At 39.3% G+C, this 25,892-nt stretch overlaps 1 protein-coding gene across 2 annotated transcripts in view; it reads right to left on the reverse strand.

The window, feature by feature from the left end:
• Positions 1 to 25,892, reverse strand: part of CNOT6L (CCR4-NOT transcription complex subunit 6 like) — a 64,697-nt gene that overhangs the window by 9,370 nt on the left and 29,435 nt on the right. For both annotated transcript variants that reach the window (XM_065597479.1, XM_065597480.1), the window contains exons 2-11: positions 15,814 to 15,935; positions 14,407 to 14,593; positions 13,607 to 13,692; positions 11,186 to 11,275; positions 8,768 to 8,836; positions 6,878 to 7,035; positions 5,651 to 5,805; positions 4,287 to 4,438; positions 2,468 to 2,695; positions 1,106 to 1,308 (exon numbers count right to left, since the gene is read on the reverse strand). In XM_065597479.1, the coding sequence (XP_065453551.1) occupies positions 1,106 to 1,308; positions 2,468 to 2,695; positions 4,287 to 4,438; positions 5,651 to 5,805; positions 6,878 to 7,035; positions 8,768 to 8,836; positions 11,186 to 11,275; positions 13,607 to 13,692; positions 14,407 to 14,593; positions 15,814 to 15,925 (1,440 nt within the window). In that variant the 5' untranslated portion in view covers positions 15,926 to 15,935. The remainder of the gene's footprint in view (positions 1 to 1,105; positions 1,309 to 2,467; positions 2,696 to 4,286; positions 4,439 to 5,650; positions 5,806 to 6,877; positions 7,036 to 8,767; positions 8,837 to 11,185; positions 11,276 to 13,606; positions 13,693 to 14,406; positions 14,594 to 15,813; positions 15,936 to 25,892) is intronic.

Raw genomic sequence — 25,892 nt, forward strand, 5'->3', positions numbered from 1 at the left:
AGCAAACAAACACAGTGACACTAAACTTTAGAAAAGAGAGAAGGCAATAAAATGAAGGGACCAGTCAAAAAGGCTGCAAAATCAAAAGTAAAGAAAACAAAATCCTTAGATTTGTCCTGGATGTTACATAAGGACAGAACAGTCTCAAAAGGCACACACACGGTGCTGAACAAGAAGAGAAGCAGAAAGGTGAGTGGTAAGCCAGTATGACTCGATAGCAAGGTCCAAGAGATTATTCAAGACAAATTGATGTCCTTGAAAATTTGGAAACCTACACCTAGTAAAGGATTACAAGAAGCATAACTACAGTAGGCAACAGGCAAGAAGGAAATTCAGAGGGATTAGATGGAATTCAAAGAGCAAATAGATAAAAGGTAATAACAACAAGAAATTCTGTAAAAATATCAGAAGCAGGAAGCCTGTGAAACAAATTGAACACTAGATGTTGCTGGAACACTAGATTAGAGAGTGCAATTAAGATATGGAAATCAGTGAGAAGCTAAAATGATTTATTTGTATCAGTGTTCACCACCAAAGATGTTGGTGAGATACCTGTTCCAAACCCACTCTTTGTTGGTCATAAAAATGAAGTGCTAGCAGAGATTGAGCTGTCAGAATAAGAGATGCTGGAGCAAACTGTGTCTCATAACACAAGAACAAGCAAACTTTCAATTAAATTAAAAGGTAGCAAATTCAAAGCCTGTAAAATAAAGTACTTTTTCACACAACATGTAATTAGACTCTGAAACTAACTGCCCACAGAATGTCATTGAAGTCAGTAACTTGGCTTGATTCAGGAAGAGATTGGACATTTATATGGATAACAAGAACATCCAGAATTCTGGAAGGAGTATTTAGACTCAAGCTTCACGGATTAAGCCCACCTTTAAGTATTTGAGATTAGGATAACACCTAATGCTGGAGGGGCAGATTATCCCACATCTGCCTACTACAAGATTCTTACACCTTCCTCTGAAGCATCTAATGCTGGCCACTCTCACAGACAGGACAGAGGACTAGATGGACCTTGGATCTGATCCAGCCTGGTAATTCTCACGGTAAATTTCAGTCCAAGAGAAATTAAATTCAGTAGATCACCCCTTACTTTGAAATCAAAGGTGTAATTGGTGTAAGGCATCAAGTTGTTTTCATAAGCGCTCTTGAGCTGGAAGCCATGCGTGATTCTTCCTTCAGAAGCCCCATTTTTTCCACTGCCGCTGAAGTTCATGAGACACTCATTGTAACGCAGCTCTTTGAAGTCCTTATGGTTGTCAGCTACTATGCCATTGCTTAAGTACTCCACAACACCTGTTTGCAAAACAAAGATGCAATTAGTTGTTTTAATTAATTATTGAAACACAACATGCACAGTATTTAAATACCTTAGGTCAGGGGTTGGCAACATTTCAGAAGTGGTGTGCCGAGTCTTCTTTTATTCTAATGAAGGTTTAAGGTTTCGCGTGCCAGTCATACATTTTAACATTTTTAGAAGGTCTTTCTACACGTCTATAATATATAAGTAAACTATTGTTGTATGTAAAGTAAATAAGGTTTTTAAAATGTTTAAGAAGCTTCATTTAAAATAAAATTAAAATGCAGAGCCCCCTGGACCGGTGGCCAGGACCCAGACAATGTGAGTGCCACTGAATATCAGCTTGCGTGCCGCCTTTGGCACGCATGCCATAGGTTGCCTACCCTGCCTTCGGTTAAGAACCACATTGAAAGATCATGGTCTCCAAATGAGAGAGAGAGAGAGAGAGTGAGAGTGTGTGTGTGTTTTCTTTTTAAGTCTCCTTTACTGAGGTCTGACTTTCTGAGTGCATCTATATAATGAAAGGGCTCACCGCCAGCTTTTGACAGCATCACCATTTCAAAACCCTGAGCACAGTAAGAATATTAACCGTACAGTGGCAGCCAGCACTAAGTAAGTTTTCTTGTATATTTCTCCTTGATTACAGAGTTAAATGTCAGAAGTACTATAGTATATTCATCTCAAGTTTCTGCCCTCATTTTACTTTGTCAGCTTTTCACCCAGAGTGCAATAAACCATGAACTCCGAATTCCTAAATATTAACACTCCTCAAGCTCTTAGTCTAAAACAGGCATACCACACTTCTGATACATAATAATTACTACTACTATATCAAACTTGAGTTGAAATATATCAACCCTAGATCTTTTTAGATTATACTCAATATTTACCAAATCTTGCACATGACCAGTACTTAAAGTGCTAACAACATACTGAAAAGTATTTGATATCTGCTCAAATAGAGGAGTTATATTAACTGGTTTGGGAATTTTGAACCACAAATGGATTTTATTAAGAAAGCTTTCCACAATAATAATAATAATGGATATACTGGCATACCATACAAATGTCAGGTGGAAGGCTGACTCAAACATTCTAATAAAAATCAAAAGTGAACAAAGACAATAGTGAAAATGATGAACGATTTCTAAATACCTGAATCGGGCAGTGAGTTAAGATCCGCGCACAGCACCAGAGGGATAGAATTAGGATCTGCTGTTGGACTGCCAGGCCTGATGGAGGCTTTCTCAAGGACATTTTTCAGTTCTGAGACAAACATCATAGTCTGAATGAGTTTTACATCTGAGTATTCAGGGTCCCAATGCATGTGGGCATTTGCCACAATAAGCAGCTGTTTGTCCACAGCATGAAGCGGCTTCATACCTGGATTAAAAGAAGTTTTTATTAAGAAGTCAATTAGGTGAATGTATTCAATTCCACCTCGTTACAAATAACACAAAATTTCTGCCACTCCTGTATCAGCTAGAAATGTAGGTAAATAGAAAAGAAATACTCCTACTTTCACAACTGGAAAAAAAGGTAAGTCTAGCAACAAATCAAATAAAGCTCTATCCCACACTAGCAATACATTTTGTTTCACATTAACTTTATTTGGTTACTGGTCTCATAATACGAATTTTTGAATATATGAGGCAAATGGTGACTGGAAAGACTATTGACTGTCTAATCTGAGAGAATTAAAACAACTCCTTCTAAGGGTACTAAAAAAAGGATACTAAATTAAGTGTCACCTATAATTCATGCTGTGTCTTCCAAACACTGGTACAATTATGTGAATTACTCACAGCAGCAGATAAAAGCTCAAACCACAGCAGTGACAAAATTACTTACCTATTTAGCAGTGCAATAAACACTGCTGTGTTGTATACCACCACTTCTGTGAGAGCACAGACTGTCTATGGAATACACTGCTTGGGAATTGTGTATCCTTGGCAACTCACCCCTACTGCTAACATCATCACTTGCACCTTCCCCCTCAACGGGATAAATTGTCAGACCTACTGCTACCCTGAAAAATTATCAATCCCCAACTACTAGAGGGGAACCACCTGAATTTTGGGTTTTCTTAATAGAATAAAATTGAAGCACAGAAAGCCACCTAAAATTCCTCACCATTCAGTGTTTTAACATAGGAACGCAGAAGTTTTTCAGACTGGTTCTTGCCTATTGGTATAGTAATTTGTTCGCTAAGAAAAGGCCAAGCTCCTGGTTAGGGTCATGCAGTAAGAGTTCTATTGCTGAAACAGTACAGCTCGGGCTTTTACTTCCCTAAGAACGGAGACTACAGACTAGATAGGAGATGAAGTTAAAAGACACTTCCTGTATTGCACTTAGAGACTGCCTACTAATTTCAGGGCTACATAAAAAAGGCCACAAAATTGGAAGGTGACAAAAAAGAGTCATGTGATTCTTTGAATTACATTTGTGAGACTTCACTAATTAATCATCCTTTATTAATAAACTGTTTGATAACCAGTTAGGAACATCAGCACTGCCACAGAGACGCCGTGAAGGATTAAATGAAGAGGAAAGAGACACATCAGGATGAAAAGTTGAACAGCACTAACAGCTATTGGGAGAGAGGTCTGTACTCCTGCCTGGGGAAAAGTAAAGTAAAATCAAAGTAGGGAAGAATGAGAGTCTTGAGTAGAATACCAAATGCCTGACGCTCCTGTTAAAACGTCTTGATGTGAAACAGTAAAAATATATTTTTCAAAACAACTTGTGTCATATCTAATCTCAGAGTGACCATGAAATTTCCCACTTTACAAGAGCTTTCATCAAAGTAGTCTACTGCACAGTGCTCCGTTGCAAATATTTGGCCAAGAATCTTATACGCAGTAATATCTTACACGACTGGTCTACAGAGGAGCAATTCACTTATAAAAAAAAGACATCTGAACAAATACTGCCCATTATCAATACATAGGATAGCAGTGGTGGTTATACTGACCTGCTCCAAATAATTCTTTGTGCACCTCTAACACCACAGCAACTCCAATGTTGTCCTTTGTCATCACTCTGTTTAACATAGCTTCTGATCCTTCAGAGTTAGCCATTGCCACCTGGTTAAACTCCACTGTGTGCTTCTGCACCAATGTAAATCTGTAAAAAAAAAAAACCCCAAAAAAACAAAAAAACCCACCAATGTAAAAAGTAAAGACAAAACACATAGCAAATGTGGACAGCATTATCCATAAGTAGGCAGTTGCATTAGAAACATTTTAAAGTTTACCATAAACATCCAATTTATTATTCTCTGTATAGTTCCCAAAGGCGCCAAATGAGATCAGGGGCCTATTGTCTCACTCACACTCAGATACTCTAAAAGACGGTACTTGCCCCCAAAAGCATACAACCTAAAAAAGGCCAGGGAAAAAAGAAGAATGGATGAGGTAAAATATGTGCAATTTATTTTCAGAGATTTGTTTTGTTTAAACTATAGCTAGGAAAGTTGACTACATGTAGGGTCAGAGAGACAATTCTATGATGGCTCTGATTTCTTATAGGTGTTATGGTAGAGATGTGTTGAGATTTGTTCTTAGTATCTCTGTGCATCCATCCCTCACAGACAACCCTTATCCAAAACTACCTGAACCATTCCAAACGAGGAACATTTCAACCCAAAAAGGCATGAATTGGAGTTACAATGGAAGCATCACATAACCTTAAATTACAGCAGGTTATAACCACCAGCACACTATAAATCAGAGAGAATAAAGTTTCATTGATGTAAGATTGGCAAATGATCATGAGATTTTGTACAAGGAGGAAAAGGATTGCGTACAGCGCTGCTTTCCCCACCCAACCTACAGTTTCTGGTATTTAAAGCACAAAACTATTGCTCTCTTCACAAAACAGAGATTACAAAAGTGTACCCACTTTATAGTCAGAATACAGACGGTGGGCCTATGCCTGCAACAAACCTCTAGATGTAAAAATCTCTGTCTTTGCCTGTATAGTATGTAGATTTTAGAAACTTAGTATCAATATAGTGAAGCTATTCCATTAATTCAGTTCATATCCCTTTCTTGGAGGGGAATATTTTGTGTATAATCTGCAAAGTGAATGGAAAGGTACCATTGTAAGTACACCACTAACAGAAGCACAACGCTGTTGTTTGACAATGAAAAAAAAATGTCCTTCACATTAATTTCAATTTTTAGCTTTCCAGCATACTAATTTGGTTGCCACCCATTGCAGCAAACTGATAGTTTCATTAATTTTTTTCAAACTTAAGGAAAAATGTTTCCAGGGCTGCAGTTTGATTCTTTACATTTATAAAAAAAAGAAGATATCTGTGAAGCTGTCCCTTACTTTTCAGTTTTGAAGAATATTGCACAGCCATCCACATGCTTTCTCTCCTGCTCAGACATGATTTTGGCACGTGACTTTGGAGAAAAAAATCCATCATACCCACGCTCTTTTAATGCTGGCAGAAAGAGGGTGAAGTATTGCTCTGTTTCCACTTCCTGGAATTGAATACAGTTAACATTACAATGAAGAAAATCAGTGACAGGTTAATAAAATAAGTAAATACTCCCACCACTCTATGTACAAAACCAATACAAGCATATGATGCCAAAACCACACATTTATGTTGCTTACACAGAACATTATATCACATTTTAGACTAGTTGTCTGATGTATGATAAACAGATTGGGATTCCTGGAAATCAAAATTAAAAGGACGTTTTAAGAAGGAAAAGTGGCAGGCGTATTTTGAGAAGTTGTCCTGAACATCAACAGGAAACCACACCAGTTGTTTTTTGACAGCTAAAAAGTGGATAGTCTCCTAGGTTACAAATTCTTAGTATGCAGCAGCCATTAATGTTTGAGCTCTCTTTTACTGAAGGGTTCTCCCCATTCTAGAACAATGTATTTTCTTGGACACCAAACACCACTGCTACTCAGCTCGTGTCAGCTTTTGAATTCAAGCAGCTATTCTCTTCCTCCTGGGTGATGGTTTTTATTCTTATAATACACTATATCTTGTTTAAAAACAAACAGTAGATCATCTTTAAAGCCAGCACCACTTAACTGTACTCAACGCTTAGGATAAACCCCTACCAACATGATAACAACATATGTGCCAATTCAGCGGATCATGGCTTAACTTTTAAGCGTGTGTGTAGTCCCCTTTGATTTCAACTGGACTGCTCACATGCTTGAAGTTAAGCATATACACAAGTGCTACACTGGATAGGAGTCACAACAGGAGATTGGAGAAAACAGCTTTTTGGTTAAAACACAATTTCTTCCTTTACTCAGTAAAGCCTGTTGATGTTCAGCAACCCAAGTAGTAAAATATTTAGGAGGCTTATAGATAATAAGTAGAAATTCTAATGCAAGTTATGTATTAGTTTAGCTAGTTTTCTATCATTTTAAAATTACAACAAGGCAATTATGCACACATTCTGTAACGAACACTTTGAGGTTCACCACTAACAGTTAGAATAAAATGCTTTGCACAGAATATTGGCTCAAAAGGTGGTATTCTGTTTTCAGATAAAAGCCAAAAGATTGTTGTTTTGTTACTGTTACCTGAAGACTAATGATATCTGCATCCCAGTTCACGATTTCTTCCATGATTCCCTTTTTTCTATACTCCCAATTTAATGCCCAGGACGGGCAGTAGCCATATAGCTGCCGGGTGGCATATTTATCACATAACACATTGTAACACATAACTGTGAATGAAGCTAGGAGGAAACATAAGAGGGGATTACTGATGAATATAGATAAAACATAGTATTTTTTCTTAAGATACCTATTATTGTATCTTACTTCCCCTGTGTTGGAGAGTAAGTCAATATCTCAATAAGAGCACTGGGTTTTTTCCCTAAGAGTTTAATTAACTGGAGTCCTTTGAGCCAACAACTGGCATACAAGGCTAAACTCTGGGAAAAAGCACCTCTCACTTGCATGTGCAAATTATGCATCTGTTTGTGGAAAAGGTAACTGTTCGCAGAGTTCTTAGTTGCTTAGCCACATTTGCACTATTACCCATTTTGGGCATACTGAAACCTGGAAACAACTATTGTTAAAATAAAGTACAGTGGTTGGTGCACACATGCATCTCCCACTGACATCAATGGGAGTTGTAAATGCAACCGATACGTCAATCAGGTCCCTATTTTAGGGTTTGTTTTGCACTTTAGTGACTCAGCAAGAATCCGGAGGAGCCAAGGGTCTCTACAGGATTTTTGTTTGGGAAAAGCAAGGAATATAGCGGAAACGATTGCTAATTGAGCCGAGAGCTAATATCTATTGCTTTAGCTACTTTAAGGAGGCAGGAGATTAGTTAATTAAAAAAAAATTAAACAGCACAGGAAGTTGATGTATGCATGCCCAGCAGAAGGCTAAATATAGCAGAAATGTCATGAATAACCTTTTTGGAGAAAACACTGACAATGTTCCATCCATATTACAGAGAGTTACAACTATACCTCTGTTATTAAAAAAAGAAACCTTAACAGAATCACTGGCAGCCTTAATTATTCGCTACACTAATGGCATTGGTGCAATACTGTGATTCTGAAGCCACATCATTCTCTGAAACCCTATTGTGTTATCACTAAAGTAATGCATTTCGGTTTGAACAGAAAAAAGTATTCTTGTTCTAAAACAAGCAATTTTATTAAGAAAAAAAAAGGAGGAGAGAGAGGAACTTGTACTGGGCCAAGGAAAGCTGTTCCATTTTTAATTTTTTTTTTCTTAAAGTGGATATTTGCAGTTCAGTACAAGCAGCAGCAGAGGGCACCAAACTAACTTCAGTACCAGGCATTCCTGTACTTGTCCTATTGCAGCTGAAGGACCAGGGGAGCAGAGAGAAGGAAAGGAAAACAAAAACAGAGCCAAGAGCTTCTGGAACTACATTCAGTAGCAGTCTAGAGGTGTTGCCTGTGGTATTTGTGTGCAGTTATTTTATGATTTTCACTATTTCTGTGAATCGGTCATGAAAGTTTCCTTGGTTTAAGTCAAACTGAATTTGGTATCTGCCTTATCAGGGCAGTCATTGGCTGTACACCTAGGAGACACTGAACTCTGACCTTGGGAAGGTAACTGCTTTTGCACCAAGTGAAAAGTACAGGCGAGCCTGTGGTATTCTTCTCATCCGGTGGCACAAAACACCTAGAGGGGGGGCACTGTTGGCACAGGGAAGCACCCAAAACAGTTTACGGCTTTTTTTTTTAAACTTTAATTCTCTGTATGATTTAGAGATTATTGCAGTCAGTTAGCAATAATCTAAATAGATCTTTGCCATCGAATAAATTGTAGAAAGTTTAAAAATATGCTGTTATTTTTAGACTGACCCAAATTTTAAAGACATAAAACTTATGCTTAATACTGTTAAGGACAAACATTTGACGTGTTTTTCAAATGTCAGCAAAGCATTGACGGAAAAGGAGGGAGAAAGGCCACAAAAGTTACCTGAGGGCAGAATTTGGTCTCGTTCTTTTAAAGTAATCCACGGCCTTGAAGGCAGCTGTTCTGGATGAACTGAAATGACAAGAGTGATTCATTTAATTTAGTGTTTCTAAGTATCCCTGTAAGTCACTATCTTAATTTACAATCAAGCGGATGACTCAGCAGCACTGCTCCATAGTGTGCGAGACAAACCCAGAGAGGAGCGAGCTATGCCCCAATCACATGAAATTCCAAAGCCTGTTTAGGCTCAAGGAAAGAAAGAGGGGTATGAAACATCATATAAAGGCCTAAAAATTGCAAGCGCAATAAAATAGCAAATTCAGCAATCATATAGCTTCTCCGTGGTTTCTCAGCACCTGGGAATCCTCTGTTGCTCTTAATATATCACAAGGCAGTCACTGAAACACTTCTGCCCCACTGTGAAGTTGACCAAATTTTCTCATCTGGCATTGTTACTGAAATCCCTCTCCCTGGGGACCTTATTTACGCCATAGTCAGTTTGCATGTACTGCATGAGTGGCAATAAAACTACAAAGGACTTTGTCCAAGAAAAAAGCGTTTTTTAAAAATGGTATTGAGGAAATTGTGTGTAATAAATCCAGGTGTGATGGACTGACTTTTCTTTATTCAATTTGCATATAAACTGAAGTTTCTAACAAACTGCACTAAAGAAAAGTTATGGGAAGTCATTAATGTTTAAAGAATGTCTTACCAAAAGGACCCTGTAAATCTTATTAAGGTTTGTATTTAATGCTTCTTCCAAAAGACAAAGTCTGTTTGTAGACAGGACTACAAAGTAAATCTCTCAAATACACCTAATACTTTAAAAAAATAAAACAAACCTACAACCAACCTCTATTTCAGTTTGTGTCCAAATATTTGGAGGAGGGAGAAGGGGGGAAACTGGACACAAGCTAAAATATTCATCAGTGAATTAAGAGTGGCTAAGTTATAACCCCATAAGGACAGGATTTAAAACAAATGTGTGAGATCCTTAATCACAGTGGTATTTCTGGACTGAAGTTTATGAGCATTTGAAATCATGCTGCTTGCAATCTGAATATAATAAGAGTGAAAAGTACCAAAATAGGAAATTGAAGTCCTCCGTTTACTAATAAGGTCTAAAGCAGGGGTGGGCAAACTACAGTCTGCAGGCCACATCCGGCCCATCAGACCATTTAATCCGGCCCTCAGCTCCAGTAGGGGAGCGGGTCAGAGTCAGGGGCCGCGGTTCCCAGCCAATGGAAGCTGCAGCGGTGGTGCCTGCAGACGGGGCAGCGCGAAGAGCCGCTTGACTTAACCTCAGAGCCAGAGGAGGGACATGCTTCCGGGAGCTGCTTGCGGTAAGTGCCGCCGGAGTCTGCAGCCCTAAGCCCCCACCGTGCCCCAACAGCCTGCCCAATCTCGGATCCTCCTCCCGCCCTCCGAACCCCTTGGTCCCAGCCCGGAGCACACTCCTGTACCCCAAACCCCTCATCCCCAGCCCCACCCCAGAGCCTGCACCCCCAACTGGAGCCCTCACACCCCTCCTCCACCCCAAATACACCTAAATTCTTAAAGTATAGGCCTTTGCAAACAGGCCTCAATATCTATATCCTAACACCTGCCACAGCCCTGAGCCCCCTCCCGCCCTCCAAACCCCTTGGTCCCAGCCTGGAGCCCTGTCCTGCACCCCTCATCCCCAGCCTCACCCCAGAATCCTCACCCCAACCCGGAGCTCCCTCCTGCACCCTGAACTTCCCATTTCTGGCCCCACCCCAGAGCCCTCACCCCCTCCTGCACCCCTACCCCCAATTTCGTGAAAATTCATGGAAGCGCCATAGAATTTCCATACCCCGATGTGGCCCTCAGGCCAAAAAGTTTGCCCACCCCTGGTCTAAAACAAGGACAGCGACCGTGCAAGCCTTTCCCACGTCACCCAGCAAATGTACCTCAACCTCTCCGGACGAAAGGATAGTTTGGTTCCTTGTCAAATTAATCCTTGTCTCTACAGAGACTGCCAACAATTATGCCAGTTTTTATAGATTTAGGGGACACTGATGCTCACCAACTTCTTTTGGATGTGCAGATCCCTTCAAGGAAGAGCTTTAGGAAAGCCAAAACCTTTTGTCATTACTGATCCGTTCTGGACTCATACCAGTGATCTAGCGGTAAGGGCACCATATTCCATATACTAAACCCTGAGCCATCCAGTTACCTAGGAAGCTAGATTTCTTCATGCTCTACCACAAGTTATATCTGTTACAATACTACTATATCAATTTCATTATTTTAGTGGCGGGAGTCCCTGGACTCGATAGTCACATAAAAGCAGCTAGAAGTGATTCAGAAACTCAGACCCTCAATTCAATGCTATCAAATACAAGTGAAAGTGTTTGGGAGTTAGTTATGCATATAAAACTAAAATTTTGGCTGTGTTACCTGCTAGATTGTCAAGCATGTAGTTCAGTAGCTTTCGTGTTCCATCTGGGTCCTGGTACAGGCTGAGAATATCCTGTGATAAAGGATTGCCTGAAAGAGATTCCGAACAAAACTGTGATCATTAGCTACCCGAATCAAAACTTGCACTGCAACTGGACTTTTCTGAAAGGGAGGAATAGCTCCCCCAGGAGGGGATGGACAAGATGATCCACTCGGTCTTTTCCATTTCCAATTTCTATAATTCTAGAATATAATAATGATAGATGATATAGAAATAGCTAGCATAGATAATAGTAGACTTTCATTTCATTTCAACTGAGCAGTAACTTAAGTGGTTTATAGTTTTTACTTCAAACTCGCTAAAAACATTTGTTTTTATATTTGGAAATTATGCACTTAATTATTGCATAAAAACATTGTTTTCTGATATTTATTTTTTTAAAAAGTAGTGAGGGAAGGACAAAATGGGCAGTTCGAGGACACAGATAAGCTACTTGTAGCAAAATGTGCAGTGCCACTATGACGGGGTTCTCAAACTGGGGATCATGACCCCTCAGGGGGTTGCGAGCTGTCAGCCTCCACCCCAAACCCCGCTTTGCCTCCAGCATTTATTATAATGTTCAATATAAAAAAAGGGGTTTTAATTTATAAGGGGGGGGTCACACTCAGAGGCTTGCTATGTGAAAGGGGTCACCAGTAAGAAAGTTTGAGAACCAATGCACTATGACATGTACACTCAAACTGCACCATTAAACACATGCATAGGTGGATGGGCACTGCTCCGGGGCAAATGTTAAGTCTCGCTGAGGCAAATGCTTGATACCATTCTCAAGCTTTCCCAGGCTGCATGCATTTCATATTACAAAGCCCAAAAGCTTCAAAAATCTGAACTGAATGCAAGAGCCAGCAATTATACTTTCCAACAATTTCTGGGTAAAATAGAGAGGTTTCAGGAGAAACAGCCTCACGATGCACTTCCTAACTGTGCATGCATGCAGAATGCATCTCTCCCCAAGAGCACCCAGACTCAAGGATTTTGAAACTTTGTATAGAGTATGCACAGTGCATAGTTTGACAGTTATGCCAAACTGAAAAACTGATTTTTCTTCAAACCCAGAGAATGCTCTTCTGCCCAGTGTGGAGTATTTTACTTGCAGAGTTTCAGCTTTCAACGATCAGTCTTCTACTACTGTCCTATAGGAGACTTCATTCATCCTTGCTTATCTCAAATGTGGCCGAACGCATTTTGCTTAATTTTCCAAATTAGCAAACTTTGGACACAGACCAAGTTTTAAACAAAGTTTTTGTTTTTGTTTTAAACACCAAAAAATAAATAAATTTATGAATAGGGTTGCTAGAAATCTGCAGGACATTTTGCAAATTCAGAAAGTTTTGGGAATTTTCCCCCTAAAAACCCAAGTCCTCAAAATACAAACTCTAATGTAATACTCTCTTTATCAGGGAAGTATATGCATTTTTACTTAATTAGTCAGCCAGTTTTTGCTCTTCTAAAACAACCTCCACAGCCCTGAAATCTCATCTACTCTCCCCTTCTAAAATCATTCATAATTCTTTAGAGTATCTTTCTTGCCATCTCAGCCTCCCGTAAATTGAAGACCAAGTATATTGGATTTTTTAAGAATGCAGAATTATTTTCATATGGAGAACCTGCAATAACCTCCAGTGGAACATGTGCAGGAGAATATTTTTTTAAAGTAAAAATGTAATCATATTATTGGACAAAGACAGGGTGCAAACAGAACACCGTGCAATACTATTTTGCTAGAAGAGGGAAATGTCCACAACTTGGTGCTTGTCCAGATCTGTTCCCTGCAACGCCTGCTTTTTGTTTTATATATCCTCCCAAAAAGTTATACATCTTCTGAGTAAATATTGATGTTTATTAGGAGACTAGAATTCAGACTAAATTGTTATTAACTTACAATCAGAACATTTTTAATAATTCCTCTACAGTCCTCACAGGTAGTCAGTCTGTCATACCTATTATTGTGAATTCCTCCTTCTTGCTCATTGCACAGGATGGGAACAAGAGTATCCAGATTCATAAAGACTGATTTGGTAGCCTTTCTATAATTTAATTGTTCTGTTTCAAGTTAAGTGTTAAAATTATTCTCTCCAAGAACAATAGAGTCATCTAAATAAAGCTGTTAGTAGATCTGATATAGATAAGAATTTTTATTATAAAATAATGTTTTAGTATGATTTATACAGTTCTATTTATTAGGTATAATTTTGTTCTAGGAATGGGAGAAAGACGGTCTCTGGAGCAAATACAGCAGAAGCAGCCACGCATGCCACAAATTTAGACTATGACTTACTTTGGAAGGAAGTTTTAAAATACCAAGGAAAGCTACAGAACCCAAAACTATCAATCAGGAAAATTATTAGAAGTGCACTTACCTTTCAAACCTAGGGTTTGTAGCTGGAAGAGCCGTCCAAGTTCATAAGGCAAAACCCGTAACAGATTGTTATTTAAAAGCAATTCCCTGCAATAGATGAAAAAGTAGTTGATTAGCATCATTTTAGAAGGATCATTCTCATGACGTTATATGCTGTGATACTCTTGAGGGATGCCTACTTTGGTTTTAAAATGGTTATGCTTTCTATAAATAAGATTACAGCCTTTTACATCTCTAAGTTCAAAGATAAGGAACTAAATACCAAAATACATCAGAGAAAGGAGACAGCATACATGCACAAGGTCTCAAGTTTAGGCAGCATGAAACTACATTAATTTTTGTACTGACCTTTGAAGGTCACTTAAATGGGATAAGAAAAAAAATCTTTTTTTAAACTGAGTAAGCATTTTATTTGGAAGGGAAGAAGTGCTACTTGTGGGCTCAATGGCTAGTTGAAAGGGTTTTTTTATTTGCAAGCTGGCTGAAAGCCAGCATTGAACATTTGTAGCAATGGACATTAGCTCAATGTAATTAGTGAATTATCCATGTAAAACATTAGCCAGACATATGGGGATACTTTAAAAAACAAAATAAAACATTCAGGGATTTGGAGGTTTAATGCTACAGAGGATTCTGTAAAAATAAAACTAATTTGCCTTGCACATCTATATTACTGTAAGTCTGTTAAGAGTTTTTCAGAAAAATCTATTCAGAAAGTTCAACGACAAAGTTCATGTTCACTTGTTCAAATATGCATCATTGACAGACTCTTGGGAAGTTAACCAGGGCAATGCTTCTCACCTGAGAGATACCATGTTTCCTAGTTCTGCTGGTAAACTTCTGAGTTTGTTGGATGATAGATCCAGGTAAACCAGATTATGGAGCTTGGCAATATCAGGTGGAATGCGAACAAGATTATTGTCATTGAGGTGTAGAGCAGTCAAGTGAGTCAGTGACCAAAGTGATGTACTTAAGTACCGCACTCTACCTAAAAGAGAAAATGTAAAGTGGGTCTTCAAACATCTTTTTATTATGTCAAGACAACAGGCACAAATCATAGGGAATGGAGGGGTACACTTTTAAAGTGCTGCATGGAAAGATCAGATGTGGAAATCCCACTCCTGGTAATAGAATGGAATTTTGATTTCTTACCCTAAATAAGTGCTGAAATATACACCAGGAGGAAGAAATGAACTCACTCAGCAGAATTTATCTGCAACATTTCATCACTAACAGGTTTTAAATGACTATCCGATACTTATTTTGAGTAGGAAAGAAAAATGGAAAGGGGAAAAAAAAAACCAGAAGCAAACCTGCTTTTTGCAAGTTAGTTTTTACCAAATCTATTCAAACTCAAAACTTGACAGTGTTTTGAGGCTAAACTGGAAATTCTCTTGAGTGATCCTAGAACTCAGGTGTTTTTCTTTAATTATGTTCTCTCCCTTCTCTGAAACAGAGCACCTTTATAAGAGAAGAGTTCATATCAGTGTTACTATACATCAAGAATGTGACAGACCCAGACCAGTGGGGTCTGGTAGAGGGCAAATATACTGGTACTGGATGAGTAGTTTTCTGTTCCCTGAGTGACCAGAGCAGGGGCTGCACTAGAGTAATCAGGAACCTGCTAGAACCAGTTAAGGCAGGCAGGCTAATTAGGACACCTGGAGCCAATTAAGAAGCTGCTAGAATCAATTAAGGCAGGCTAATCAGGGCACCTGGGTTTTAAAAAGGAGCTCACTTCAGTTTGTGGTGCGAGTGTGAGGAGCTGGGAGCAAGAGGCGCAAGGAGCTGAGAGGGTGTGCTGCTGGAGGACTGAGGAGCACAAGCATTATCAGACACCAGGAGGAAGGTCCTGTGGTGAGAATAAGGAAGGTGTTTGGAGGAGGCCATGGGGAAGTAGCCCAGGGAGTTGTAGTTGTCATGCAGCTATTACAGGAGGCACTATAGACAGCTGCAGTCCACAGGGCCCTGGGCTGGAACCCGGAGTAGAGGGTGGGTCCGGGTTCCCCCCAAACCTCCCAATTGACCTGGACTGTGGGTTCTTCCAGAGGGGAAGGTCTCTGGGCTGTTCCCCAACCCACATGGTGAATCTCTGAGGCAAGAAAATCCGCCACTAAGCGCAGGACCCACCAAGATAGAAGAGGAACTTTGTCACAAGAGCTATTCCTAATCAGCAATTTAGCCATGCCAAGATTTGAAAAAACTCACCCGAGATTTCTAATTCTGCCCAGTGAGACTTCTTCCCATTGGCTACCTCCTCTGCTGACATGATGGTGTAAATTCTGCGAGGATCTGGAGGATCATATTTTTCCTTTGGCATCCCTGTTAGTCTGAAAGATTGCCATGATTATTACAGTACATAGCTGAAAGAACAGATTTTCATTTTAAAACCGAGCCACCTGACAGATTATACTCCATTAACTTGCTTCTGCAAAAATGTGTGTACTTCAATGGTACTTCTCACAATGCATAAGTAAAGTTAAGCATGTGCTCATGTCTTTGCAGAATCAGGGCCAATGTTGGAAAGGGGAGTTTCTTCCATGGAAGTCTGGTTTCTAATGTTAGAATAATTGCATTATTTTATACTGATCGACTAGCAGAATTTCAAGAGTTTTCCAGAAATATCCATCTACTTGCTATTGAATATCCACCTCATTGCTATTGGATACAAACAAGGAAAAGTCTTCAGATCAGTGTACTGTATGTAATTCACAGCCATTTAATTTCCAGGTATAAAAGTCCCTTTTTTCAAGCTTCAGATTCAAAGTTCTTTGTAATTTGGATCTGTGTAGGTGCATTAACCACATTTTTGCTTTCTATAAATGCTTAAGCTTTTCTTCTGCATTGTGCCTGCCAATGTTTAAATCAAGAATCTCATACACTACCTATGATTAGTGAAATTGAAAAATAAGGTGGAAGGTAAATTTCCATTAGCATTATTATTTAATTGTAGGGTTAGAGCCAATCCAGCAATTAGATTTTCTGATTATCTCACATGCTTTATAGTCTTTTCAAACTGAGCTTGCGTTTACCTTGAATGGTGCCTTAGAATGTGTGCTAACTACTTATGCTAAACTACCTGTTGAACCTTGTATTTAGCTGTGACTCTCTGAATACATTTCCCAGATCTGAGGAAGAGCTCTGTGCAGTTCAAAAGCTTGTTGCTCTTACCAACAGAAGTTGGTCCAATAAAAGATATTACCTCACCCACTTTGTCTCTCTAAGTTCAAATGATGTAAGTTTTCAGCAGAGTGGAGAGCTCTGAAATTCCATTCCAGTAAAAAAAGATTAATATATTTTACGTAACATGTGGTGAGCAGTGGTTCTCCCTATACACTCTTTCAGACTGTGCTGAACAACAAAATAAAGGCTTTTGATTCGTAACTATTATAATCTGTGGAATTGCTTTTACACACAACACATGTATACCTCGATTTCTTGAAATTTTGAGCAAAGTGGTTTACAGAATGCACGTTTTCCTTAGTAATTATGCTTCTAGTATATTTGAAAATGTTAAAATAATTGTAACTTCTTTGGTTTGCTGAAATGACAACTCAAAAAACCTATGAAGAATTTGAGGAAACTAGTTCAAATTATTTTAGCCAGTCCAATCAATAAGTGTTGTGCATCTCTGCTTCATCAGCTGATTGATCATTCACTATTTAGAAGATACTCTTCCAAATTCAGGGTTTCCATTGGTACAAAATGGAACTTTAGAGAGAGAAGGTGGGCGAGTTACAAAGCTTGTCTCTCTCACCAATAGGAAGAAGTTGGTCCAATAAAAGATATTACCTCACCCACCTTGTGTCTCTAATATCATGAGACCAACATGGCTACAACAGTGCATACAAAATATAACTTTGGCATTTTAAAGGGAAAGGCCTGAGTTATCAAAGCTTTCCTTTGAGCAACCGTCTCAGTTATTATACAGAAAACAAACCTCCTTATGATGAACTCACAGTAAAATTTCATTTATAACAAATCTGAACAAAGGTTTCAAATATCTTCAAGCTACGTAGCAGTATGCAAACCAAAGTGCTAATGAGAGTGAACTTCCACTGACAGACCAAGTGGTATTGCAATAGAAGGGCTACATTGTTAAGAGGATTCTATACTCATGCTGCCCATGGGCAGCAATTTCATTCATCCAGGAACTGAACAGATGAAGCAAGGCTACAGCATTTGTCATGAGTAAATCAGAACCTGGTTTCAGAGTCTGAATATTAGGATTTTGCTAGTGACTGATTTCAGGTTACAGATTTCACTGATGGACTGCTAAGTCTCCAAAGCCATTCATGTAATACAACAGCGCACTGCCCCAGCTCCAATTAAGAGATTCCTCCAGTCCCATCTGGGACTCCAAAAAGAAGCTCTTATTTCCACAGTATTTACAAGGTTCCTTGTTTTCAGACATGCACCAGGAACATACATTACAGTGAGTCTGTATCTCCTTCTGTATTTTACTAGCACAACTCAAGCAAACCAAAGAGATTCTACAAAGTAATGAGGTGCTCTCAGCACCAGGGTGCAAGTCCCCTGTATGTGGAGGGCTCTCAAACTCACAGGCTCCGCCAGCCTTGGCATGCAAGACCCAGATTCTAATCCTTGCTGGAAAGGGCACGGCAATACCACCAACCCCAATATACAATAATTCAAGATCAAGGCCCCACTGTGTTAGATGCTGTACAAACACACAGTAAGACAGTCCATGCCTTGAAGAGCTGTAGTTTAGTATAGTAGTGAGTAATGTTGTAATGTGTTAGCATTATTTGAAGTTGATCCCTTAATAGGAAATAAAACTTTATAACCTATACTTACATTATACATTTCCAAGGTTACCGCGGGAAAGCTGCAAGTTACCAAAACAGTCACATTACAGTAAAAAGAGATCAAAAAAAAAAAAAACTTGTACTAATTGCATTCTCAAACAATATTTATGACCATATTCTATACATTGAAAACTCTATTTGTATTAAAGTACAGAAAATCCTCAAATGCTCAGAAAAACTATTTAACCTCTGAAGAGCTCTTTTAACAAGAAGCCCATCGGTCCATAGAACCAAAAATCTTTGCAGGCACAGAACTATAAGTATATACTATTGCTTGCCCATTACGAGAGGCCCATACAAAGAATACTAACAGTTCAACTGAAATCAAGATAATAAAGTAACCGCGCTCAGCCCAGGAGCCCCACACATAGCTGCAGTTATTCTCAAACAGCTCTTGCTTAGGTGTATACAAAGGCTAGCCCAGCAATATTCTTTTGGCTGGCAATGCTGGAATTAGTGCAACCGTGGACCAGCCTTTCTGTACTCCCTCTTGACATGAAACTGCATCTGTTGGATTGGCTGTAAAATGTGGTCATCAACTAAACCAAAAAGGAAGTCTGAAGACGCAATTTAAACTGAAGATGTGGAACATGCAGCCTGTCAAGCAAGGAAGAGCTGAGCCATTAGACCATACTGGTGGATTGGAATCTGCAAAGGTTTAATTTAGGGACTGTCAGTAGCCTGAGACACTCAGAAATACAGACTTTCAGAAAGCTAACCAAAAAAGGGAACAAGCTTCTGTTTTCCACTTACTTATCCTACATCTTTATAAGTGACGTTGGTGAGGATAATAAGGGATAAATCTCGCAGCAGTACTATAAACTCACTGAAATTTTGCCAGGGGGAAATTAGAGGCAGTCATATAGATCATATCAGTGTATTCCACGGAAGTGATAAAATCGACTGGTTTACCAACCGCAGCCTACCTTCTTGAGGAAAACATTTCCTATGTTTCTACAAGAAGTCTTGATTTTCTTCACACTGTTTTAAAAAGAAATGCAACTGGTTGTAATCACTCTGCATGGCAGCGGTGAGACCTCAGCTGGAATGCTGTGTCCAATTCTGGAGAAATTCTTAAGAAAGATGTGGACAAATTAGAGAGAATCCAGAAGAGAGCAACAAAACTGACCTATGAGGAAAGGCTAGAAAAACTGGGCAAGTTTAGTCATGAGAAAAGAATACTGGGGGCGGGGAAGAGGAGAAAGACTTGATAGCCCTTAACATATTTGAAGACTGTTGTTATAAAGAGGATGGTGATCAATTGTACTCCATATCACTGAAGACAGGACAAGAAGTAATGGGCTTAATCTGCAACAAGGATGATTTAGGTTAGATATTAGGACAAACTTTGTACCTCCAATGGTAGTTAAGCTCTGGAATTGGCTTCCAGAGGAGACTGTGGAATCCCCATCACTGGAGTTTAAGAACCAGTTGGACAAACACTTGTCAGTGATGGTCTAGATTTACTTGGTCCTGCCTCAGCGCAGGGGGGTGGATTTGACTCTCAAGGTCCCTTCCAGCCCTACATTTCTATGAAAAGTGTTTTAAGTCGCCAATATGGAGTTAACCCAGAACCCCAAATTCTCCTGAGCCACTGTTTCAAATTTATTTATGATCATGGGACTAAAAGTTTATCTTAAACTACCAACATTTTTTAAAAATCAGATGTCTTTTTCAGAAGAGCTTAGAAGGAAACCAGCAAAGCCTCCCTCACCAACTAGGAAGAAGATACATTTACCAATTTGTATTTGAGGAAGAGGGAAGAGAGAATAGTCAGCTTGCTTCTGCCTAAAGTTGTTATTTAATGTCTCTATTGCACTAGCATCTAGAGACCTAGGTGTGTACTGTATAAACATAAGTGCCAGTCCCTTCCCCCAAAATGCTTACGATCTAATAGAAATCCATCTTATTGAGTCATTATGGCATATATTGTTCAGTCTTAGTTCTTTCATGCCTGAATAGAGGCTTGAACACACAAATGCATTTTCTCTTTTTTAATGAGGAAGGAAGCAGGAAGCTATGTAGGACTGCAATGAGATGTAAAAGTTATTCATAAACATGCTGGCACAATTCAAAATCTCCTTCTAGGCCTTAAGCACACAGACATTTTCATGATTTTTTCAGTCTTGGTAAAACTCCCACTGCTTATTGAAGGTTCTCCAGCAGATAGCCTGAATAATTTCTCCCTCCCTTGTAAAGTAAAACAGTCTAATGCCCATCAACCCCATGTAATGCTCGCCAAATGGGATTAAAACCACACTTCCTTAAGAAGATAGGAGTGTTTATCAATACATTTGTTTTCACCTCTGGAGACCTGAATCACAAAATATGAAAAAAGAGATCCATTAAAATATACCATAAGCAAGAGTAAGTAATTCCCAGGAGTACTAAAATTATTCTACTTAACACTTACTGCACTGACCTATGGCAGAGATGTCAGTGTTTCTTAGCGCTCTGGTTTTCCTTGAAGTGAAGGGCAGTTTTCCCCACATCAAACACATCCAATTCCCAACACGAATGTAGAGAATGAAGTCAGAAGTAATAACTTCAGAAATACTTTGTAAGACAAAACTTCAAACATAAAACTGGGGTGTGCTACATTATTTACATATTGTATGGCGTTTTTAAAAGAAAAACAAAGATTAACAAATGTCTGATGATGCTTAATTTTAATAGTAATACAATTATGTTAACATAAAGGTATGAAGTAGAACCATGCTCCTAACATGACATAGGGAGTGATCAAGCCAAAAATAAAAGTTTCTGAATTGATTATTAATTAGCTTCGGTTTAATCATCAAGTACTAGCAAACAAGCATGCAGTCCCTTCTCTCTCAACCTGCGAGAAACTTAGAGAGGGGAAAAAAAACCCTGAGATGAAGATTAGTTTTTCAAAATTATATTTACGTGGATTTATACAATGAAAACAGTCACTTATCCAAGGCTTTTGGTACCCCTTGCACAAGTTACAAGTAGTTTACCCTGGACAGCCAGCAGAACTCAATCCCCAATAAAAAACACAAAATTGTTTGTTCCATCTACTGTAGTACTCCTTATTACAACCAGAAATTTTCACAGGCGAAAACCTCATGTGACAGATATTGGAATCCCATGCAGTATCTTTGGGGATCATAATCTATTAAGTTAATGCATCACTGTGGGCCAGGAACTGTGTGTAATTCCAGGGGATAAAGTTACTACAACTGCTCCAAGAACAAAATTGGTGGGGGCATGATTAAGCTGAATCTTCTAGGTGGTAAACACCTCCAGAGAGGTACCACCTCCTGGGGAGGCTTGCATATATTGATTCAAACTGGGTTTTCCACAGGCCAACAGACAAAGAATGGGCTTTTGGCACAAAAATGCTGCCTTTAAATTGACTCAGGGCCTTCTTTCTGACCCAGCAAATGGACAGGACCTCCTGTCTGAAGGGGACCCCCTCCCCAAGTATGCGGAAGGGTTGTGAAGACTTTGGCGTAGTAGGGCCCCATAGGACTGATGGGTGACCTCTGGTGAGCTTTTAGCATGCATATAGGAATTTTTATCGTTTTTATAATGCTTTTGGCCTTAACAATAAAGATGCTTGCTTAGAAAGAGCTGTGTGGTAACTTGTAAGTGATGGCATCCACTGTTCATAGCCCTGGAAAGAAAGTAACACACAGCCATGCTGGCCTTTAGGCAGTCTGGCTTGCTAGGGATATCACAGTGTGAGGAAGGGAGCTGTGCAGCCTTAAACCCATGGTCAGAAGGGAGTGGGACAAGGGTTCCTGCCCAGAGTCCGGGAACACCTAGAGTGGATCACAAAGGAAGGAATACACCTGCAGTTACCTGGAAATTGACACTCACCACAATCAAGCTAATTAAATTTCACCTATTTGTACCAATCCCTCGCATATTGGCCGTTTTCAACGGCAGGAAGTTCTTGCTGGTCTGGTTACGGATAGGAGTAATGCTGTAATGTGTAGAGGCTCTAGAAGGCACACAATCTAAATCTGCAGGATAGCCGCAGGGTGGGAGAGAAGAGGAACCGCATCCTGCTTTTACATATAGGGAGTTGAGGCCCAGGCACACTAAGTACCTTGCCCAAGCTCACAAAATCCTGGGGTCCCGGGGGCAGTCAGGGGACAGGGAGCGGAGGGAGGGGGTGGATGGGGCAAGAGTCCCGGGGGGGCCGTCAGGGGGCGAGAAGTGGGGGGGGTCGGATAGGGGGCGGGGCTCCCCTAACTGGCCCTCCGTACAATTTTGGAAACCCGATGTGGCCCTCAGGCCAAAAAGTTTGCCCGCACCTGGCTAAAACCAAGAGAATCTAAAGTCTGAGCTAGAGAGAGCCAGACTCTAAAGCGGAGAGCTTCAACAGACCCGTATAGAATCAGAGGATATCAGGTATCTTCGGTAGTTTGGGCGCAGAAGGGCAAATGTAATGCACAATGACTAGTGCGTTACAACTGCATCCTAGTAGAACAATGGGGAAAATGCAGAATGAAAACAAAACAGTGAAACACTCCAGTATTTTAGGGGTGCGTTTATTAATTAAAAAAAATTCTAGGAATAATTCCTCCCCCCAGCTGAACTTTTTCAGTGCAGGCGGTCATTGCACTGAAGTAATTAGCTATACCTTTGGACACTTGTTTTCACAATATGACATTTGTGCCATCTCATTAATTAGCCAAACATTTTAAGACTTGAGCAAAAAACCCAGCCACAGTAAATATAATTTTGCTTCTATTTATTATGGAGCAGCATAGTTTCCATTGAAAGCTACTAATTTTTATCTAACGTCCGTACCTGCTTCAAATACTGGTAGGCTAGCTCTGGTGAGAAGTAGGATTTTTCTTCTAAATGCAAGCTTAACATACTTACTCTAAAACGGTGTTTAAATCTCTTTCTGCCCCCTTTTTTTTTGGGGGGGGGGGGGAGAATAGGACAACAGGAAAAAGTAAAAAAAGAACCTACTTGAATGGAGGCCCAAATTGGCTTGTTGGAGGCCAGATGAGCCCGTATTACTTAAATGTCACTTTTTTGGCTAGCATCAGATCTTTCACTTTGTAACTAACCTTCTGAGCAGCTAATTCCTAACCTGTACCTGGTCCTCCATGCTGCACGTTATCACTATCACAGTGCAAGAGAACAGGGTAACCCATCATGTTTGGCAAGCAAATTAAAATAACTGATTTGTAGGACATGCTTGTGGGAATTTAAAATGAATTTCAACTACATGGAAAGAGCTAATAAAACAGGTAACTAGTTAAGTGGCAAGTTTAATTGTTCTTTCGCATTTATTTGACAAACATTTTAAATTTACTAGAAAAAACAAAACCGACAAGTCTATTCTGCAGGTTTCTCTCTTCGTGGGGAAAACAGGATTAGCCGTTTAAGCAAAACAACTCAAAACAAAACCTATTTCCAGCAACAAGATAATTTATCAGTAGCAAGAGTAGGATGCATGCCCTAAGGCTACACAGCTAGATGTTGATACAAACAAAATAAAAACAGCAAATAAGCCAGCAAGAGGGTATGTGTCCCTTTAAATTTCAGTGTATTAAATGGCCAAAAAAAATATCATTTTAGTATGGAAACATTAGGACAAAATTACATACTGAAAAAAGTCTTCCAATTATTTCTGAACAAAAGTACAATAAAACGGAGCTTTAACAAGTTCAAATCACAAGGACAAGATCCACAGATGTTGGCTATCTCTGAGTGCAAGTGCCAGTCAGTCACAAGCTAGCTGCATTACTGGCAAGCAAGACAAGACTAAGCCTTGCCCTTTTCTCTCCCCTACTGCTGAAATGAAAGGCAAAATATAGATGCACATTATTAGCAGCACTAAGACAGGAGCAGGGAAAAGATTGTGTACATTTAAAAAACTTGTAAATATATTCTCTCTGAAGCAACATCCACTCAGACTCATGCACAGACTATCTTTATATATAGAAGCAGATCAGTTATTTTTGGAGTAGCGTTTGCTAGCTCCAAGTGTAAATGCTTGTTTTTGTCAGGTCTTCATTTCTGCCATAGCAAAACTGCCTACTAAATTAATCAAGCACGCCAAAACATAGATAAATGAAGCCCCAGAATCTTCAAGTACCCTTGGATGCAGCTGACAAACCAAACAGAAGGGTGTAGTACTGCTAGCATATGGCTTGATATGAAATTCCTGTGTCCTGATCTCACTGGGATGCTTAGGCATTCTTCAGAGGTTCTATAGATATCACAAATCCCTTTGTGAAAGTCATTAGCGTGGATGCCAGAAATTCAAGATTCGGAATTAGGGAGCCTCTTCAATGAGAACTGCTTCAGTCTCTCTCCACTTCTTCAGAAAGTTAGAATAAATATACTATTCTTGTTCAAGTGGATTTTCTATGGATCTTATTAATAAAAAATGCAAATACTACAGTTTGCATTGCTGTTTCTCTGGCTTTCATAAGATGGATGCTAGATACAGAACATTCAGGGACATCTTTTGGCTCTACTGTATCCAAATTCTATCATTGCCAGAATCTGTTTGAGGATTTTTTCCTCTTCTAGTTCACCAAGAGTAACTTTAGCTATTCCCCTAGCTGATGTTCATGTTGCGCAAAAAAAAAAAAAAAAGGCACATTGTGGTTTTGTCAACAACAGAAGTATTGCATCCTTTTTGGCCTCATCGTCACATACTTTTTTATTCTAGTAATTCTGTTGAAACTAGATTATTAATGAAGTAAATAAAGGAAACACTTATTTTTGCAGCTTTTGCTGAGAGCAGGGAATGCTTATTCTTTTGTGCAGCCACTGTTATTGCTATTATGAAATATTTAAAATTTAGATACCTCTTTAAGTTAAATCACGGGCACAAACACAAAAAAAGACTGTTTACCATACCTTAACTCAAACAGATATTCACCAGCTAATAGAAGGAGAATAAAATAATTAATAGTATGCTTCAAATGATATTCGCAGAGACCAGTTCTTAAATGAATATTCACCTCCCAGGAATAGCAACTGAATTTGAACATGTCTGATATCATGGATCTAGCGACAAATTTCAGAGTCTGTGGATACATCTGTAACAAAGGATTAGTGAAAAAAGCCTGGCTAGTTTTTCTTTATACTATCCATCTATTGTCCCATTCTCAGAGAATGCTGCCAGAGAGATTCTGACCATGCAGCAATGTTTCTCCTAAGTGAGCAGAATGTAAGGGTAGGTCTAAATTACCTCAGTATCTCCTTTTCTCTAGCATGAAGAGACTATTAAACAGAGAGAATCAATCATAAGTTAAACATTAAAGAGAACTTCAGAAGTGTAGTGCATTAAAGGTCACTTCCTTCTATCTCCTTTCAAGTCTGTTGAGACGTTACACCACCTAAGCCCCTAAAGGAACCTGTTGGCAGACTCTATTCTTATTTTGCTCTTTTGAAGTGGTACTCAAGTTGTACAGAAGCATGGGGCCCAACAATGTAGAGCTGTAGCTATACTGT

The sequence above is a fragment of the Chrysemys picta genome, chromosome 5 (genome assembly GCF_011386835.1).
Source record: "Chrysemys picta bellii isolate R12L10 chromosome 5, ASM1138683v2, whole genome shotgun sequence".
Lineage (NCBI taxonomy): Eukaryota > Metazoa > Chordata > Testudines > Emydidae > Chrysemys > Chrysemys picta.